The sequence below is a fragment of the Palaemon carinicauda genome, chromosome 22, assembly GCF_036898095.1.
Source record: "Palaemon carinicauda isolate YSFRI2023 chromosome 22, ASM3689809v2, whole genome shotgun sequence".
Lineage (NCBI taxonomy): Eukaryota > Metazoa > Arthropoda > Malacostraca > Decapoda > Palaemonidae > Palaemon > Palaemon carinicauda.
The window spans coordinates 86,085,788-86,101,356 of NC_090746.1; the positions used below are offsets into that span (position 1 = coordinate 86,085,788).

The window sequence follows — 15,569 nt, forward strand, 5'->3', positions numbered from 1 at the left end:
TAAAGCCGAAAAAAAATTGTTTGGTAATCTCAGTGCTGTCAGGTGTATGGGTTAAGAGGAGAATGTGGAAAGAATAAGCCAGACTATTCTGTGAATGTGTAGGCAAAGTAAAATTGAGCCATAACCAGACAGGGATCCACCTGTACTTCAAGTGAAGACTATAATTTATAAATAAGAATGTAACCACAAACCCTTTTGTTAGTTAAAATAACCCTTTTAAAGATATCTTTAAAGTATCTTTTTGAATCAACCTTCAACTCAAGCGATAATAACAGCATTATATATTTTCACAATGGATAAATTTTTCGTAATTTTGAGGTGTTTTTAATTAAATTTTGAAGACTGGTCTCTGGTACACCAACATATTCTAGACCTTCGAAAAAATTTCTTAGTGTTTTCTTGGGTATAATCAAAATCATGATAAATCTTTGAATACCAACTATATCTTACTTTACTAATAAAACAAACTTGTCCTACAAATGGTTTGTTTAGTGAGGATGCTTGCAGATTTAAATGTAGGATGAAATCATTTTCTATTTTTGATATGTGGATAAGATCTACAGAAATCATTTCTTCTGAGATTCCACATTTGGAGTAAAAACACTCATACTGATTCCTTTCTCTCCACAGCAACTCATCTTTGAGGAACAGGCTTTAGCAAGAAAGAAGAATATTGAGTCCCAGGAATTAGAAGAGAATACTGAGCAAGCTGAATCAGGCCAAGTGGTGCTCAGTCTTGAGCATTTTCAAGGACCGTTCTTTGTGCTGTTTCTTGGGTACATAGCAGGTGCCCTTGCCCTCGTCTTGGAAGTCTCTGTGGCAACTTTACTACAGAGTCCAGCCAAGTCTAAATTCAAACTTATCGGTTAAGATTCAGCATCAAGTATTGGCTAGGATGAAAATGGAACTGGATATTGATTGAGAATTGTATACTGTGCACAGACAAATAAAACTGCTACCCATGAAAGAATTGTCTTCTCTCCTAGCACTATATAAGGGGATAATTATGTTTTCTACAATATTCTGAGTTAAGAGTCAATGAAAATTATAAGTTCCTCCTGCTCCTGCATAATTCTTTTTTTTAACAGATCCTTTCCTGAAACTCTACTGTTGAATGCACCTTTCCTTTTGATATCTCTTGAGGTTACATAAACTAACTTTTTATGATAATTATATGATAATATATGATAATTCAGTATCCCCTTACAATCGGTGGTAAATCTTAGGTTGGTTTTCATACAGGAATTTTAAACAAAGTCCTTCTTCAGAATTTGTCAACAAAACAGCCTCTTAGTTATCTTGTGACTTATGTTACAATACCATCACTGTTAGTGTCAGTAATCCTCTCAGAATTAATTTTCTCCCGACAAAAAAGGAGGACGCATCAAGTTGATGAACTTTTATGCAATCCTAACTAACAGGAAAGAGACAACTTGAAATAGTCGGCAAGGTTTTTCGGTCCGGGTATCGAGTCAAGACGCTGAGAGACAGCCCAGAGCTTTCTCTTGCAAGACAAATTGCCAGCACATCAGCTTCTCGGGCACCTAACCTCTCTCGAGAAGTTAAGAGCCCTATGGCCGTCTCCACATTCAGTCTCTATTGTGGCAATTAAAAACTTAGTGTTACCAGGCAATGGTTGCTAATGATTCAGGAGGTAGACCAATAGGCTATCCCAAACCCGCCATCCTTAACCCACAATGAGGGTGAGGTTGAAGACACTACTAGTGGGCTCCATTAGTGCAAAATTTAGGGGTATGCATAACAAGTCAGACAAAATTATCAAACTTTCAGAGCTAATTAATGGAATATATAAGATTATCATTTTAAATGCCTCCAACTAAAATATCATTTATTATGACTAGTATGGCCGAATTTTAGAATGACCACCTTCAGAATAAAGTATGCTAATTTTCTCAAAAAATTCGCTGGCAAATTGGAATTCAATATTTTATTGACAGTTATTACAAACAAATTTACTCCTTATCTTATAGAAATTTTGTATTATTCATCAAGTAAACTAAAGGCAAGCGATTTTCTGCTAAGGAAGCTCTTGAAAAATTTTTGAAAAATGTTAAAGAATCTTTAATTTTGGGAGATCTACCATGCAAAATTCTATTTGATGAAAACTACACAACAGCCCCATTTTTTAGAAAACAATACTTGTTGCCACAGAACAGTTCAACAATGATTACCTACAATGCTAAGGCAAGAAACAAGTTAGTAGGAGAATGCAGTCAAAGGAAAAAATCAAAGAGGCAGGCACAAAACTTAACCGCAACCATTAATAGCTTCATTTTCTATTCCACAAGGACAAGAACACTTATTAGATGTGCCAAGCAGTGTGCTGAAAAATCACTTAGATTAATGGCAACCACTATGAAAGATTGATATTTTTGTCCGTATTTCATCAGGTGATTTAGATGCTTTGGAAGCCAAATATAATTTTACATGTTTAACGAAAGATAGAAACACATATCAATCTTATTGTAGACAAAGAAATCATGATGATACTTTTAATATCAACACGACAAGGGCTAGAGCCTTGTTGAAACTATAAATAACATTATAAAGTGAATTAGGAGAATGTACAGACACATACATTCCAATTGAATGACCTTTACACGGTTTACGCAAAGAGACTGCAGGAATTGGGCATCATTGAAGAAAAAAAGAAGAAAAAAAAAACTTCTGGACCATTTTAAAGATGCTGGAATTTAAGATATCTTCCAAACAGAGAAGCCAACATTGCTGATCTTCAGATGGCATACAAGAAATGTTAGAGGATAAAAGACAGTATTATTATTATCATTATTATTATTATTATTACTTGCTAAGCTACAACCCGAGTTGGAAAAGCAAGATGCTATAAGCCCAGGGGCTCCAACAGGGAAAATAGCCCAGTGAGGAAAGGAAACAAGGAAAAATAATATTTTTAAGAAGAGTAACATTAAAATAAATATCTCCTATATAAACTATAAAAACTTTATCATAACATGAGGAAGAGAAACAAGACAGAACAGCTTGCCCAAGTGTATCCTCAAACAAGAGAACTCTAACCCAAGATAGTGGAAGACCATGGTACAGAGGCTATGACACTACCTAAGACTAGAGAACAATGGTTTGATTTTGGAGTGTCCTTCTAGAAGAGCTGCTTACCATAGCTAAAGAGTCTCTTCTACCCTTATCAAGAGGAAAGTAGCCACTGAACAATTACAGTGCAGTAGTTAACCCTTTGGGTGAAGAAGCATTGTTTGGTAATCTCAAGTGTTGTCAGGTGTTTGAGGACAGAGGAGAACAAGTACAGAATAGGCCAGAGTATTCGCTGTGTGTGTAGGCAAAGGGAAAATAAACCGTACTTAGAGAGAAGGATCCAATGTAGTACTGTTTGGCCAATCAAAAGACCCCATAACTCTCTGACGGTAGTATCTCAACAGGTGGCTTGTGCTCTGGAAGGAACTTTGAAAATTAACCATTTGAAGAGAGGTTTCTTACCGTTACCAATAATAGCATGCTTCTATATGATAGTTCAGAAAATTCATGTACAACAGAATTACCAATGCCAAGTTTACACCTGGTATCGAAGCTCCCCTACAGAACAAACATCAATAATACCGTTTCTGTAACCATGCTGGCGTCTCTAATATCAAAGGAAATTTATTCTGGCAGTAAGAAAAGTTTCCTCAAAAGAAGTTACATCTTTAAATCTTAAATGATATAAGAAAAATACTTTTCACAACAAAGGGCCGATCTTTTAAGCATAAAGCCTACCATTTCAAATCTTAGAAACTTCAAATCATATAAATTCTTGGAGTAGTGTCCAGAATATTTTTAAAATTGAATAGTTTATTTTCCTAGATTTTTAGACAACTATGGATACTATACACCATGATGAAATATAATATAACAGCATCCTTGCCAGAATGCCTTTGGGCCTGTATCTGTGAGCAGTACACCGGAAGTTTCCAGTTGAGGGACGTCACAAAAAGGTCTATTGTCGGCGAACCTCAAAAAGTCAAGAATTTGTTGGCTATCTGTTGATTCAAGGACCATTCTGAGCCAGCTACCCTTGTCCGGCTCAGATTGTTCGCCAGCAAGTTCCTCTTCCGTCCATTTTCGGATTTCTACAGCTAGCTGGCATAGGAACTGTGAAAAGGTACCTCCTTGTTTGTTTATGAGGGAAATTACTGTTGTGTTGTCACTCATCAGCCCTATATAATGTCCCAAAAGGAGCCAATGAAGTTCTTGAGGGCTAAGAAGGCTACCCTCATTTCCAAGAGGTTCATGGGCATCGCCTTTCCAATTTGGACCATAGCCGGGATGCCATAACAGGTGAGCTTTCCCACCCTTCTTTTGATGCATCTGTGAAGAACAATCATTCTGGGGGAGAAGAGAAAAGACTTACTCCTCTGAGGAGGTTGATGTCTAAACACCCACTAGCTCATATATCTCTTCTGCTGGGGCCTTTCGAATCCATGACAAGATGGTGTTCTTTGTGACCCTCCTCTTGACCTTCCCTGTGCTGACAAAGAGTGCCAACACATGGGGGCAACCTGCTGCTGTTCTATTTAAGAAACTCCTCAGACTTCTCACTGGACAACATACCAACTGGTCTGGTTCTTTTGTTACAGAATGAAGACCCTTGATCCCGAAGGGGCAGAATTTAGGATCCCCTACTCCAGATTTTGAGCCATGGCAATACAGCAAACTTAGGGACGTAAATGAGAATTACCTTTCTCCATCTCCTTAAATGTGAGAGGTCTGATAGACCATGCAGTTCATCGAGTCTCTTGGCTGAGGCCAAAGCGAGTAGGAACACGGTCTTTAGAGTAAGGTGGCGATCTGTTGCCTGGCATAATAGTTCGTAGGGAGGTCCCTTCAGAGACTGAAGGACTCGAACCACGTTCCAAAGAGGAGTTCTAATCTCCGACTGGGAACAAGTAATCTCATAACTTCGTACAAGGAGAGAAAGTTCCGAGAAGGACTCAAGGCCGAGCAGTAGCCTTTGACTGCCAAAACGGAGGGAAGCATTTTTTCCCGAAGGTATACAAGGAACTCCACTGTTGTTGAAATAGAGGCATCGAGGGGAGTGATACCCCTTCCATGGCATAAACCACAAAAAACAGACCACTTAGCCTGGTACACTGATGCTGAAAAGTGTCTGAGGAGTCCAGACATCCTTTCTGTAACTCATTGCAAAAAGCTTCTCTAAATGAAGAGATAACAGACAGTGTCCAGGCATGAAGTCGAAGCAAGGCTACGGTTTTATGAAAGCTGAACAATAGCGCTGCTTGAACAAAATGAGCGAGAGACACCTCTATATAGATGCATGATGGGATAGATGCCAACTAATAGAAGAGCAGGATCGTATGGTGGTAACTAACACTCGAGTAGAAAGATAACCAATGGGAGAGCTGGAGGATGGTAGCAAGTTTAAGGCTGGAGGCGTACACAAATTTTAAAATCAGTCTCGGAGGTGATCAGGTTCTCGTACCATACTTCGTTTCGTAGCAAGAAACATTTTTCGCAATGAGTCGGAAAAATCTTCACATCTCGTTTTGCAGCATGAAAATTTTGTAAGCAAAAGCTTTTGTATGGAGAGGTATTACTGTACATAAAACAAAAAGATAAGTTTATGAATACAATAAACAGAATTACTGTATTGTAATTGTAAAACAATCAAATAGCAAATCAAGTTTAAGGCGGGAGAGAGCAGAAACGTCCACTCTACCGGGCCAAAAGCAAAGTGGGTGCTCAGCCCAGGTGTGTGAGTGAGCAGAATAGCCAGCTACGCCCCCCCCCCCCACCCTTCCCCTTAACTAGCGACTGCGGGGTTATCTCTCACTAAAACCTTATGGCTTGCCATTCAGCTGTACCTAAAGTAATATCCTCTATTAATAGAGAGGGTTTGTAAAGAGTTTTTCGTATGTTGACTGTGAATGAATCTCCTGTATAGCAACTACAATAACAACTAGAATCCCAATCTTGATTCAAAGCACCTACAAAATTTAAATTGATTATTCAAGAGCGTATTACCTATCCATTGTTAAAATTTGGAGAAAACATGAAGTGGTTTTAACCTACAGTACTCTGGTTAACAGACAAACACAGATAATTGCAGGTTTTTTTATAACCTCCTTGCTGGACGTAATAAGAAATCTCTTCCATAGACCTTTTTAGCTAGTGGATCACTGGTCGCTCTAAGTGTGCACAATGATATGTGTACTAAAAATATGTTCAACAGTACTTACTAAAAAAACTGCTCAACAGTACTTACCACAACAGAAAATTTCATGTTGAAACTGGATCCCCTTTTGTCTTGAAAGATCAGTCACACATAACAGTAATCTGAAAGACAAAACCTCACATTACTAAAGTAAGATAACCTTATGGAATAAATGTGATCCTTAAAACTATACACTAAATTAAAGCATTCGAATACCTATTAACAACCAAAGTAATTAACTCTAGTTGAGAATATCTAGCAGCATTGCTTTAGGCATTTTACAGCTTCTTATGTTCAATTTGAACTCTTCATATTCTACTTTCACTTCATCAAATATTTTTGCCACACATCACCAACTTCCTAAGGTTCATTTTATGTATTCCTTGGATAAAAATTATTAAAACAACACATTTCTCCTCTACACATTTCTAGTGCAAAAGGAAAACAATCATAACAATAATAACAACAACAAATGCAGCCATTTCTAGTCCACTGCAGGACAAAGGTTTCTGAGATGTCCTTATTCATGCACGGGGTTTGGCAATTTTCATCACCAAGCTGGCTACTGCAGATTGGTGATGGTGAAAGACACTAATCTAATTGTCAGCAGCACACCAACCTTATACGAGTGACCCTGATCAGTACAACTTTGCTGATCATATTGATACATAAACCCTTTCACCAAGTTAAGGTACCCTCACTCATAACGGGTATAACCGCAAAGAAAACCCATTAAATTAAGGTATGATATTTCTTAAAGTTGTTGGTTGATATTTTCCGAGTCACTCCAAGTAGTTCTTGGTTTGTTTGTAAGTTTATTTCAACCATACTTGACTCCTCCCTATTGACAATCTTGGCCCATATATGCAGTAGCTCCACCCACAGAAAACGGTGCTCCAATCAGAACGTAATAACTCCAGTAAAAGCATTACTATTGGTTGAAGCCCTTTGTGTCAATAAGCGTACAAAGAGATGATGATAATGGTAATAATGAATATTTTTCGCAGTTATCAGAGAACAAGTTTTAAGATCACGACATGTTTACACATGTTGCACTTTACCTATCTCTAACTCTGACGATTTGACTAAGCCTCGCCTCGAATTGGCTAGAACAGAATTTAGAAATGTTTTAATAAAGTTTTTATTGCCTTTTTACTCAAGTCATTAACAGATGCGCTTCAGTGGTTCATAGCAAATACACAAAAATTTTTGGTCATGGCCAACACTTGAGGGTTGTAAACTGACTTAGCTCAATATTATATGGCCTTTTTCAATGCAATAATCAAGAAACTTTTGAAATTTTTACGGAAACAGGGTGTTCTTCCAAGAGAAGCAAAGTGTTCTAACTGTATTAAGGTTTGCAGTTTTCATTGCTAAGCAAAAACTGAAAAAAAAAAAAAACTTTTCAAGTGCCATTTGGGACTTTTGCTACTCGTCAACAGGAGACACCAGACTCCGTCTAACAAGGTGAGACAATACTACATCTTTTGGGTCATCTTGATAATTGTAAATTATAATAGGTAATACCTTAAATAGTGATCAAATTGGGTGGCGTACACAGCACATGAATGTACTGCTCCCAAGAACAATGGAGCAACAAAATAACTATCTGGGAGTTAAGCAAGCCATGGCGGAGCAGAGACCACTTGAAATGTGGCAAATAAAGCAGGAGCCTTCTCTGTGACAAATTTTACGAAACGGTCGCATAGAAAATGGGGCTCTGACTTTTCTAAGTCATTGTATGGAAATGGGTGCTCTTACTAAATCATCATATAGACAACGGTGCTCCAATTTTTTTAAATCGTTGCATAGAAAACGATACTCCAACTATTATAAATTGTCGTATAAAAACGGTGCTCTAACCTTTCTAAATTGTTACATAGAAAATGGGGCTCCAACTTCTATAAATTGTCATATAAAAATTAGTGCTCAAACTTTTCTATATCGTCGCATAGAAAATGGTGCTCCAATTTTTCTAAATGGTCGCATAAAAAACGGTGCTCCAACTTTTTTAAATGGTCGCATAAAAAACGGTGCTCCAACTTTTCTAAATGGTAGCATAGAAAATGATGCTCTAATTTTTCTCAACTGTCGTATAAAAAACGGTGTTCTAACATTCCTAAAAGATTGTATAAAACGATGCTCTAACTTTCCTAAAAAGTCGTATAAAAAATGGTGCTCTAACTTTTCAAAATCGTTGCATAGAAAACGGTGCTCTAATTTTCTTAAATTGTTGCATAGAAAACAGTGCTCTGGCTTTCCTAAATCACTGCCTAGAAAACAGTGCTCCAACTTTTATAAGTCGTCTTATAGAAAACGGTACTCCAACTTTTTCAAATTGTCTTATAGGAACCGGTGCTTTAACTTTCCTAAATTGTCGGATAATAAAACGGTGCTCTAACATTCCTAAATCGTTGCACAGAAAAGTGTGCTCTAACTTTTATAAGTCCTATTATAGAAAACGGTGCTCCAACTTTTTAGAAAACGGTGCTCTAACTTTCTTAAATCGTCTTATAGAAAACGGTGCTCTAACTTTCCTAAATCATCGAATAGAAAATTTACTCTAATTTACCTAAGTCGTTGCATAGAAAACAGTCCTCTAACTTTTCTAAATTGTTTCATAGGAAACATTGCTCCAACTTTTCTAAATCGTTGCATAGAAAACGATGCTGTAACTTTTCTATATTGTTGCATAGAAAGCGGTGCTCTAACTTTTATAAATCATCGTACAGAAAACTGTGCTCAGACTTTTCTAAATCGTTGCATAGAAAACAATGCTGTAACTTTTCTATATTGTTGCATAGAAAATGGTGCTCTAACTTTTATAAATCACCATACAGACAACTGTGCTCAGACTTTTCAAAATGGTCACATAGAAAACTGTGCTCCAACTTTTCTAAATCATCATATGGAAAACGTTGTCTAACTTTACTGAATCATCGTATAGAAAACGGTGTTCAAACTTTCTACATAGTTTTTATAGAAAACAGTGTTCCAACTTTTCAAAATAGTCGCATAGAAAACAGTGTTCCAACTTTTCTACACTGTCGCATAGCAAACGGTGCCCCAACTTTTCTAAATCACTGTATAGACAATGGCGCTCCAACTTTTCTAAATTGTTGAATGGAAAACAATGCTCTAACTTTCAAAAATACAGAAGTCGCATAGAAAACGGTGCTCCAACTTTTCTATATCGTTGCAAAGAAAACGGTACTCTAACTTTTCAAAATGGTCGCATAGAAAATGGAGCTCCAACTTTTCTAAATCATCATATGGAAAACAGTTCTCTAACTTTTCTAAATCATCGCATATAAAACAGTACTCTAACTTTTCAAAATGGTTGCCTAGAAAATGGTGCTCCACCTTCCATAAATCGTCATACAGAAAACGGTGCACCAACTTTTCTAAACAGTTGTATAGAAAAAAAACGGTACTCTAACTTTCTTAGATTGTCATATAGAAAATGGTGTTCTAACTTTTCTAAATCATCGCATAGAAAACGGTGCTCTAAGTTTTCTAATTTGTCGCATAAAAAATGGTACTTTTTAAAATCATTGTATAGAAAACGGCACTTGGAAGAGCTACCTTGGACGCTGTTACTCTAAGTTGTTTCACTGCTATATTTTTTTTTCTTCTAGTTTTCTTATTCTATTGTTAATATCTTTCCACACATTACTAGTTTTCAATTTCACTCACCTGCAACCATGATTCCCACCTGGGGAATCCCAATTAGGGTGGTATATAAAAATAAAAAATAAAAAAAAATCTGTTTACATGCAAAAATGTCTGCCGGTGAATGTAGTTAATTGGGACAGGTGTAAAATTTCCTATTACTTCAGAAACCATTTTTACTAATGGGACATTTTTTTTGGTAATTCTATACAATAGCTCCGCCACTAATGATTTTGATATTTTTTTTTCTAATGAATTACTTAGTGCTTTCTCTAAAGCTCACCTTTTTTTCGAGGAGGAATAGTATTTTTATCCTATTTGTTAACTTTTCCAATCTTGGGGGACCCCCAGTGGGAAACCAGGGTTTCTGGGGAGGGGGGGGGAATGAATTAAAGAATCCATTTTAACATACAAATAATGGCACATATAGAATTAGCAATAAACAAGGCCACCAGCTAACCTAAACAAACCACATAACCTAATGTAACCTAACCTAACCTAGTAACCGTATCCTTATCTAAACCCCCCCTTACACAGCCATATTAAATATAAGCCAGCCTAAAACCTTATGTGTACTTAGGTTAGAGGGTAACGGTGAGATGCCATCTTTGAGAATGCAAGGAGCTAATGATCCAATAGGAGACTTTTCATCAAACCAAATTCCCTTAAAAATTGATACATAAAAACTACACCTTTTTTCCCTTTCTTCTTGTTTTTCAATACAATACATCATGCCTTCTATCACACCGATATGTTTTTGATAATATCATGTGGGTACTTAGAACCACAGATAGGGCAAATACAGTGGTACCTCTACATACGAATTTAATTCGTTCCACAACCGACTTCGGATGTAGATAATGTTCGGATGTAGAAACGAATTTTCCCATAAGAATACATTGAAATAGGATTAATCCGTGGTTGAGCCCAAAAACCTATGATAACTCCTTAATAAATTACTACACATAATTACACATGACAATATGCACTCTAAATTAGATAATAGACATGTAAAAAAGAATAATTATCAAGAAATAATAAATAAGAAACGGGTTTTTAGCGTCACTTTACCTTAGAAAGTCCAGCGCAGGTGTTGGTCTTGCTACGCAGAGAGGAGACGGACGGGCAGCGAGGAAGTAGAGAGGTTGACTACGATAAACGTACACTACCGTAACTTATTCTAACTTACACTAAGTGAACTTTAACCTAACGTAGCTTATTTACTTTTTTTATTTTTATATTTTATATTTTTTTTTACATTTTCTTTTTTCTTTTTGATGATTAATTTTAATCACTTTCACTCTACACTTAAAATTGATTGAATTTTTTTCTCTTCAATCTTTGCCGTTTTCTTTGAACCACTTCCTTCCTCTTCATCACGAGTTCGCTTCGTAGTTTTTTAGAGAAGCTATCGATAGAAAGTTGCTTGGTACAGCTTTTCAGAATGTTTCGAAAATAAGTTAGGGAAACATCATCAAACTGCGCAACTACACAACAAACCTGCAATTTCTTTGGATGGTATTTGTCGATGAAGTCGACCACGTCTTGATATTTTCCTAACACCTCTTTTATTTGCACCGAACCTAACACATGTTCTACCTCCTCGATCCCTTCCTTGTCATCACTCATGTGCTCAGACATAGCATGGAGTTCCTTGAGCTCATCTGTAGTAAGTTCGTCGTGATGTTCTTTTGCAAGTTCACTCATGCTTTTCAATAATTCCTTCCTTTACTTCTAAAGAAAGCATTTCCTTATTCCTTTTCTCACCACTACCCCTACCACTTGCGAAACTAAGCCTTTTAGGACCCATGATTTACGTAAAATACCGTAAAAGAATGAACGTAAAAAATCACGATTAAAACACAGTTAATAGCAGAACGCACAGGGCACAACCACACGAAGCCGACGAGAACAGAGGAATGTCCCAAGCCACACTAATTGAGGGTCCCTCCGAGGTAGAAATGCTGCCTTCTGTCGGCGGAAATAAAAAATACATCTGGCACTATGAGTACCATCTACGTGCATGGGTATTGTTTACTTCGGGTGTCGAAAAAAAATTCGGGTGTAGAGTAGGAACATGTTCTAATTGTACTTCGCGTGTCGAAAAATTCGGATACAACCGGTACGACGAAAATTGCTTACTTCGTGTATTGAAATAAAATTCGGGTGTAGAGTCGAAAAATTGCTCGAATTTTACTTCGGATGTTGGAAAATTCGGATGTAGATACGTTCGTGTGTAGAGGTTCCACTGTAGTGTCACTTTCACTTTTAATAGAACTGTGATCTTGGTAGTACTTTATTATTCTTTCGATGTTACCAAAATAATGCAAAACAATATCTTTATAAATTAAAAAACAATTGAGACAAAAACTTAGGAGAAAATCCACAGAAACTGATGTAAAAGTAGATGCTAAATGAGGAACCGCACTAGAAGTTGAAGGTTCACAGGCCTCCATGGCTCTCAAAAGACTGAAAAAAATTACCGGTGGATATTGTGTGAAGAGTATCGGAAAGTGGGTGCCGGTTTGGTATGTGGCCTACCATTTTTATTCTGGTTTAGTATGTGGCCTACCTGGCTTGTTAGGTTAGGTTAAGTTAGTTTAGGTTAGGTAAGACCACATACTAAAACAGATAGAATTTCGCAGGCCATATTCGAAAGGTAGGCCACATACTAAACCGGCACCGGAAAGTGTTTATTCCTAGTAAAACTGTCACCTGATTGGGTATTAAAGTCATGCGATTCTAGTTTTGAAATGCTAGTCCTAAGTAAAATGTGGATAATCATCACTGGTTAAAAGCTATGACATCTTGCTACGTAGAATACAGTCGATGAAGTAATATTGACATAATCTTTATGTTTTCAACGTACAAACGATTGATTGATTGTTTATAAGTTATCTGGCATCCTGACATCTATGGTGATTGATGCCAAATAAACGAGAGCTCTCTGAAGAGGAATTTGAGAGAGTTATGAAGTCGAGAGACTTTTTTATTTTCATGTAGGTCAGATTTAATTTTGATTTTTTAACCACTTGTAGACCTAGCGCCGCTTAGATTTATATATCAAACAAAACCTTGGACTTCCCTCTTAATAGTGAAAGTACTTAAATTTGATAACTTGCTAGCGGAGCTATTGTATAGAATTACCATTTTTTGTATCTTGATCTGAAATACTGTACAAAAATATAAAGATAGTTTTACGATTTACAAAATACTATGATTTAGTGTTACCTTGCCCGTAGTAAGGTCAGTTTGGAAGCAAACACAGGGTCGAGACTCAAGTCTGTAAGTTAAGGATACGACAGTCCAAGGGGAGTAGGAATGGAACGTAGCCATCCCAAGTATCTAAGGATACGACTCCTAGGGTAGGTTAGTTGGGGATGGTTAAATTTAAGGCGTTCTTGTGGATTTTCCCTTTTAAAGTGTGTTTTCCCAGCCATAACTTTCGAAATTTCCATATGGTATGTCCCAACCAACTACAGAAACTCTGCTTAGGGACTAAGCAAGAGCGGGGGCCCTATGCAACGTTTAATTTTTCTTTATAAGTTTGATATAAAAGTAATGGATTAATTACTTTAGTTTTAATATTACTATAATAAATTGCATAAAAAAGTGTGAAGTATATACGTTTAGAGACATGAAAGTTCATAGATGCTCGTAGTCTTAGGGTAGTCAGTTTCATTCACACAACACTGACTGCAGGGATATATAGGTGGTAGATATAAACCACAACTACATTTCCCGATTAAATGTACAATCTAATTAACATAGAATGAATGCTGTGCATAAAGAACTTAATAGTGAATGTGAAATAACTTACATTAGGTTAATGTTGGGAAAACGAATCACCACAAAATAACAAGAGAAAAGTACACCATCAAAGAGTATATACTGAAGTATATATATAGTCTTTGTACACCACTACCGTTGTTTTTATGGCGTCTAGCGTCTGTAATACAGGAAGGAAATGATATATTATTATTTAGAAATTATTTCATATATGTAATATGCTCCCATAAATTATGAAATTTAGAGTAAATGGGTATAATTTTCAAATAATATGAATAATGCAATACATATGGAATTATAATATATAGCTTCTATAGCAAGAAAGTTTATTGAAAAGTATTCCTTATACCCAAAGACTGCCTTCACTTATAGCTTATATGACATTTGTATATGATTTAAAACACAATGTATGCTATTCGAATTAAATACAATGAATTGACAGTGAATATTTAATAATACACATAGTTTTCTGTTGGCAGACGAATTTCTAGTAGGGGAAACTATACTAGAGTAATAGAATACTATAAGAGAGATCACCCCGTTGTTTTATGTAATCTTATCTTTAAATTTTAGAGAAAAGATATTCATTTATTCTATTTTATGATTACTTCAAGTTTATTTATTTATTTAGGCTTGTAATCTCAAGAAATTCACGGACTTTGCCATGGTATAAACACCTACTGGCAGTAAGAAGAACTATGAAAGCAATTGATATATAATAAGAAATAATAACTTTGTGAATTAAGCAAAGATATGTTGTGAAAAGGTGTGTCCAATATAATGAACCCGATTAAAGACGTGTATAATATGGAATATATCTACTTTTATTCACAGCCGTGGTATATTGAATTCTTGATATATAAAGTGGTAATACATACATATAGACCTATATATTTATATATATATATATATATATATATATATATATATATATATATATATATATATATATATATATATATATATATATATATATGTGTGTGTGTGTGTGTGTGTGTGTGTGTGTGTGTTTGTGAATCAACTTTTGTCTTTTAAGATAAATATCACTTTGTAAACTATAAAAACTTAAACAAAATAAGTGGAAGAGAAATAAGATATAAGATAGAACAGTGTGCCCGAGTGTACCCTGAAGCAAGAGAACTCTAACCCAAGACAGTGGAAGACTATGCTACAGAGGCTATGGCACTACCCAAGATTAGAGAACAATGGTTTGATTTTGGAGTGTCCTCCTAGAAGAGCTGCTTACAATAGCTAAAGAGTCTCTTCTACCGTTACCAAGAGGAAAGTGGCCAATGAACAATTATAGTGCAGTAAGAAGAATGGTTTGGTAATCTCAGTGTTGTCAGGTGTATGAGGACAGAGGAGAATTTGTAAAGAATAGGCCAGACTATTTGGTGTGTGAGTGTATAGGCAAAGGGAAAATGAACTGTAACCAGAGAGAAGGATCCAATGTAGTACTATCTGGCCAGTCAAAAGACCCCATACCTCTCTAGTGGTAGTATCACAACGGGTGGCAGGACAAAGTCTTTAGGCATGTCTTCATTCCATTCTGGTCTGTTTATGGTCCTTTGCTAATCTATACCTGCAAGTTTTCATAGTTCGTCAATCCTTCGTCTTCTCCTCCTTCTCCTGCTTCTTCTGCAATTTATAGGGACCCATTGTTATTCTTAATGTCAATTAATTATTTTTCATTCTCATTATATATGCTACCCATGTTCATTTCTTTTACTTACATGTGTTATAATACCCTCTACTTTAGTTTACTCTTGTGTGTATCTATCTATCTATCTATCTATATCTATATCTGAGAGAGAGAGAGAGAGAGAGAGAGAGAGAGAGAGAGAGAGAGAGAGAGAGAGAGAGAGAGAGAGAGAGAGAGAGAGAG

The 15,569-nt window shown here is 36.2% G+C and overlaps 1 protein-coding gene and 1 long non-coding RNA gene across 2 annotated transcripts in view; one reads left to right on the top strand and one right to left on the bottom strand.

Annotated features, from left to right (window-relative positions):
• LOC137616744 (glutamate receptor ionotropic, delta-1-like) overlaps window positions 1-915 on the top strand; it is a 28,153-nt gene extending 27,238 nt beyond the window's left edge. The window contains exon 13 of the mRNA XM_068346744.1: window positions 631-915. Within this exon, the coding sequence (XP_068202845.1) occupies window positions 631-870 (240 nt within the window). The 3' untranslated portion in view covers window positions 871-915. The remainder of the gene's footprint in view (window positions 1-630) is intronic.
• The window catches only part of LOC137616157 (uncharacterized), an 81,851-nt gene extending 68,078 nt beyond the window's left edge, over window positions 1-13,773 (bottom strand). Inside the window, exons 1-2 of the long non-coding RNA XR_011039301.1 lie at window positions 13,716-13,773; window positions 6,275-6,345 (exon numbers count right to left, since the gene is read on the bottom strand). This is a non-coding gene — a long non-coding RNA (uncharacterized lncRNA). The remainder of the gene's footprint in view (window positions 1-6,274; window positions 6,346-13,715) is intronic.
• Between the last annotated feature and the right edge of the window lie 1,796 nt (window positions 13,774-15,569).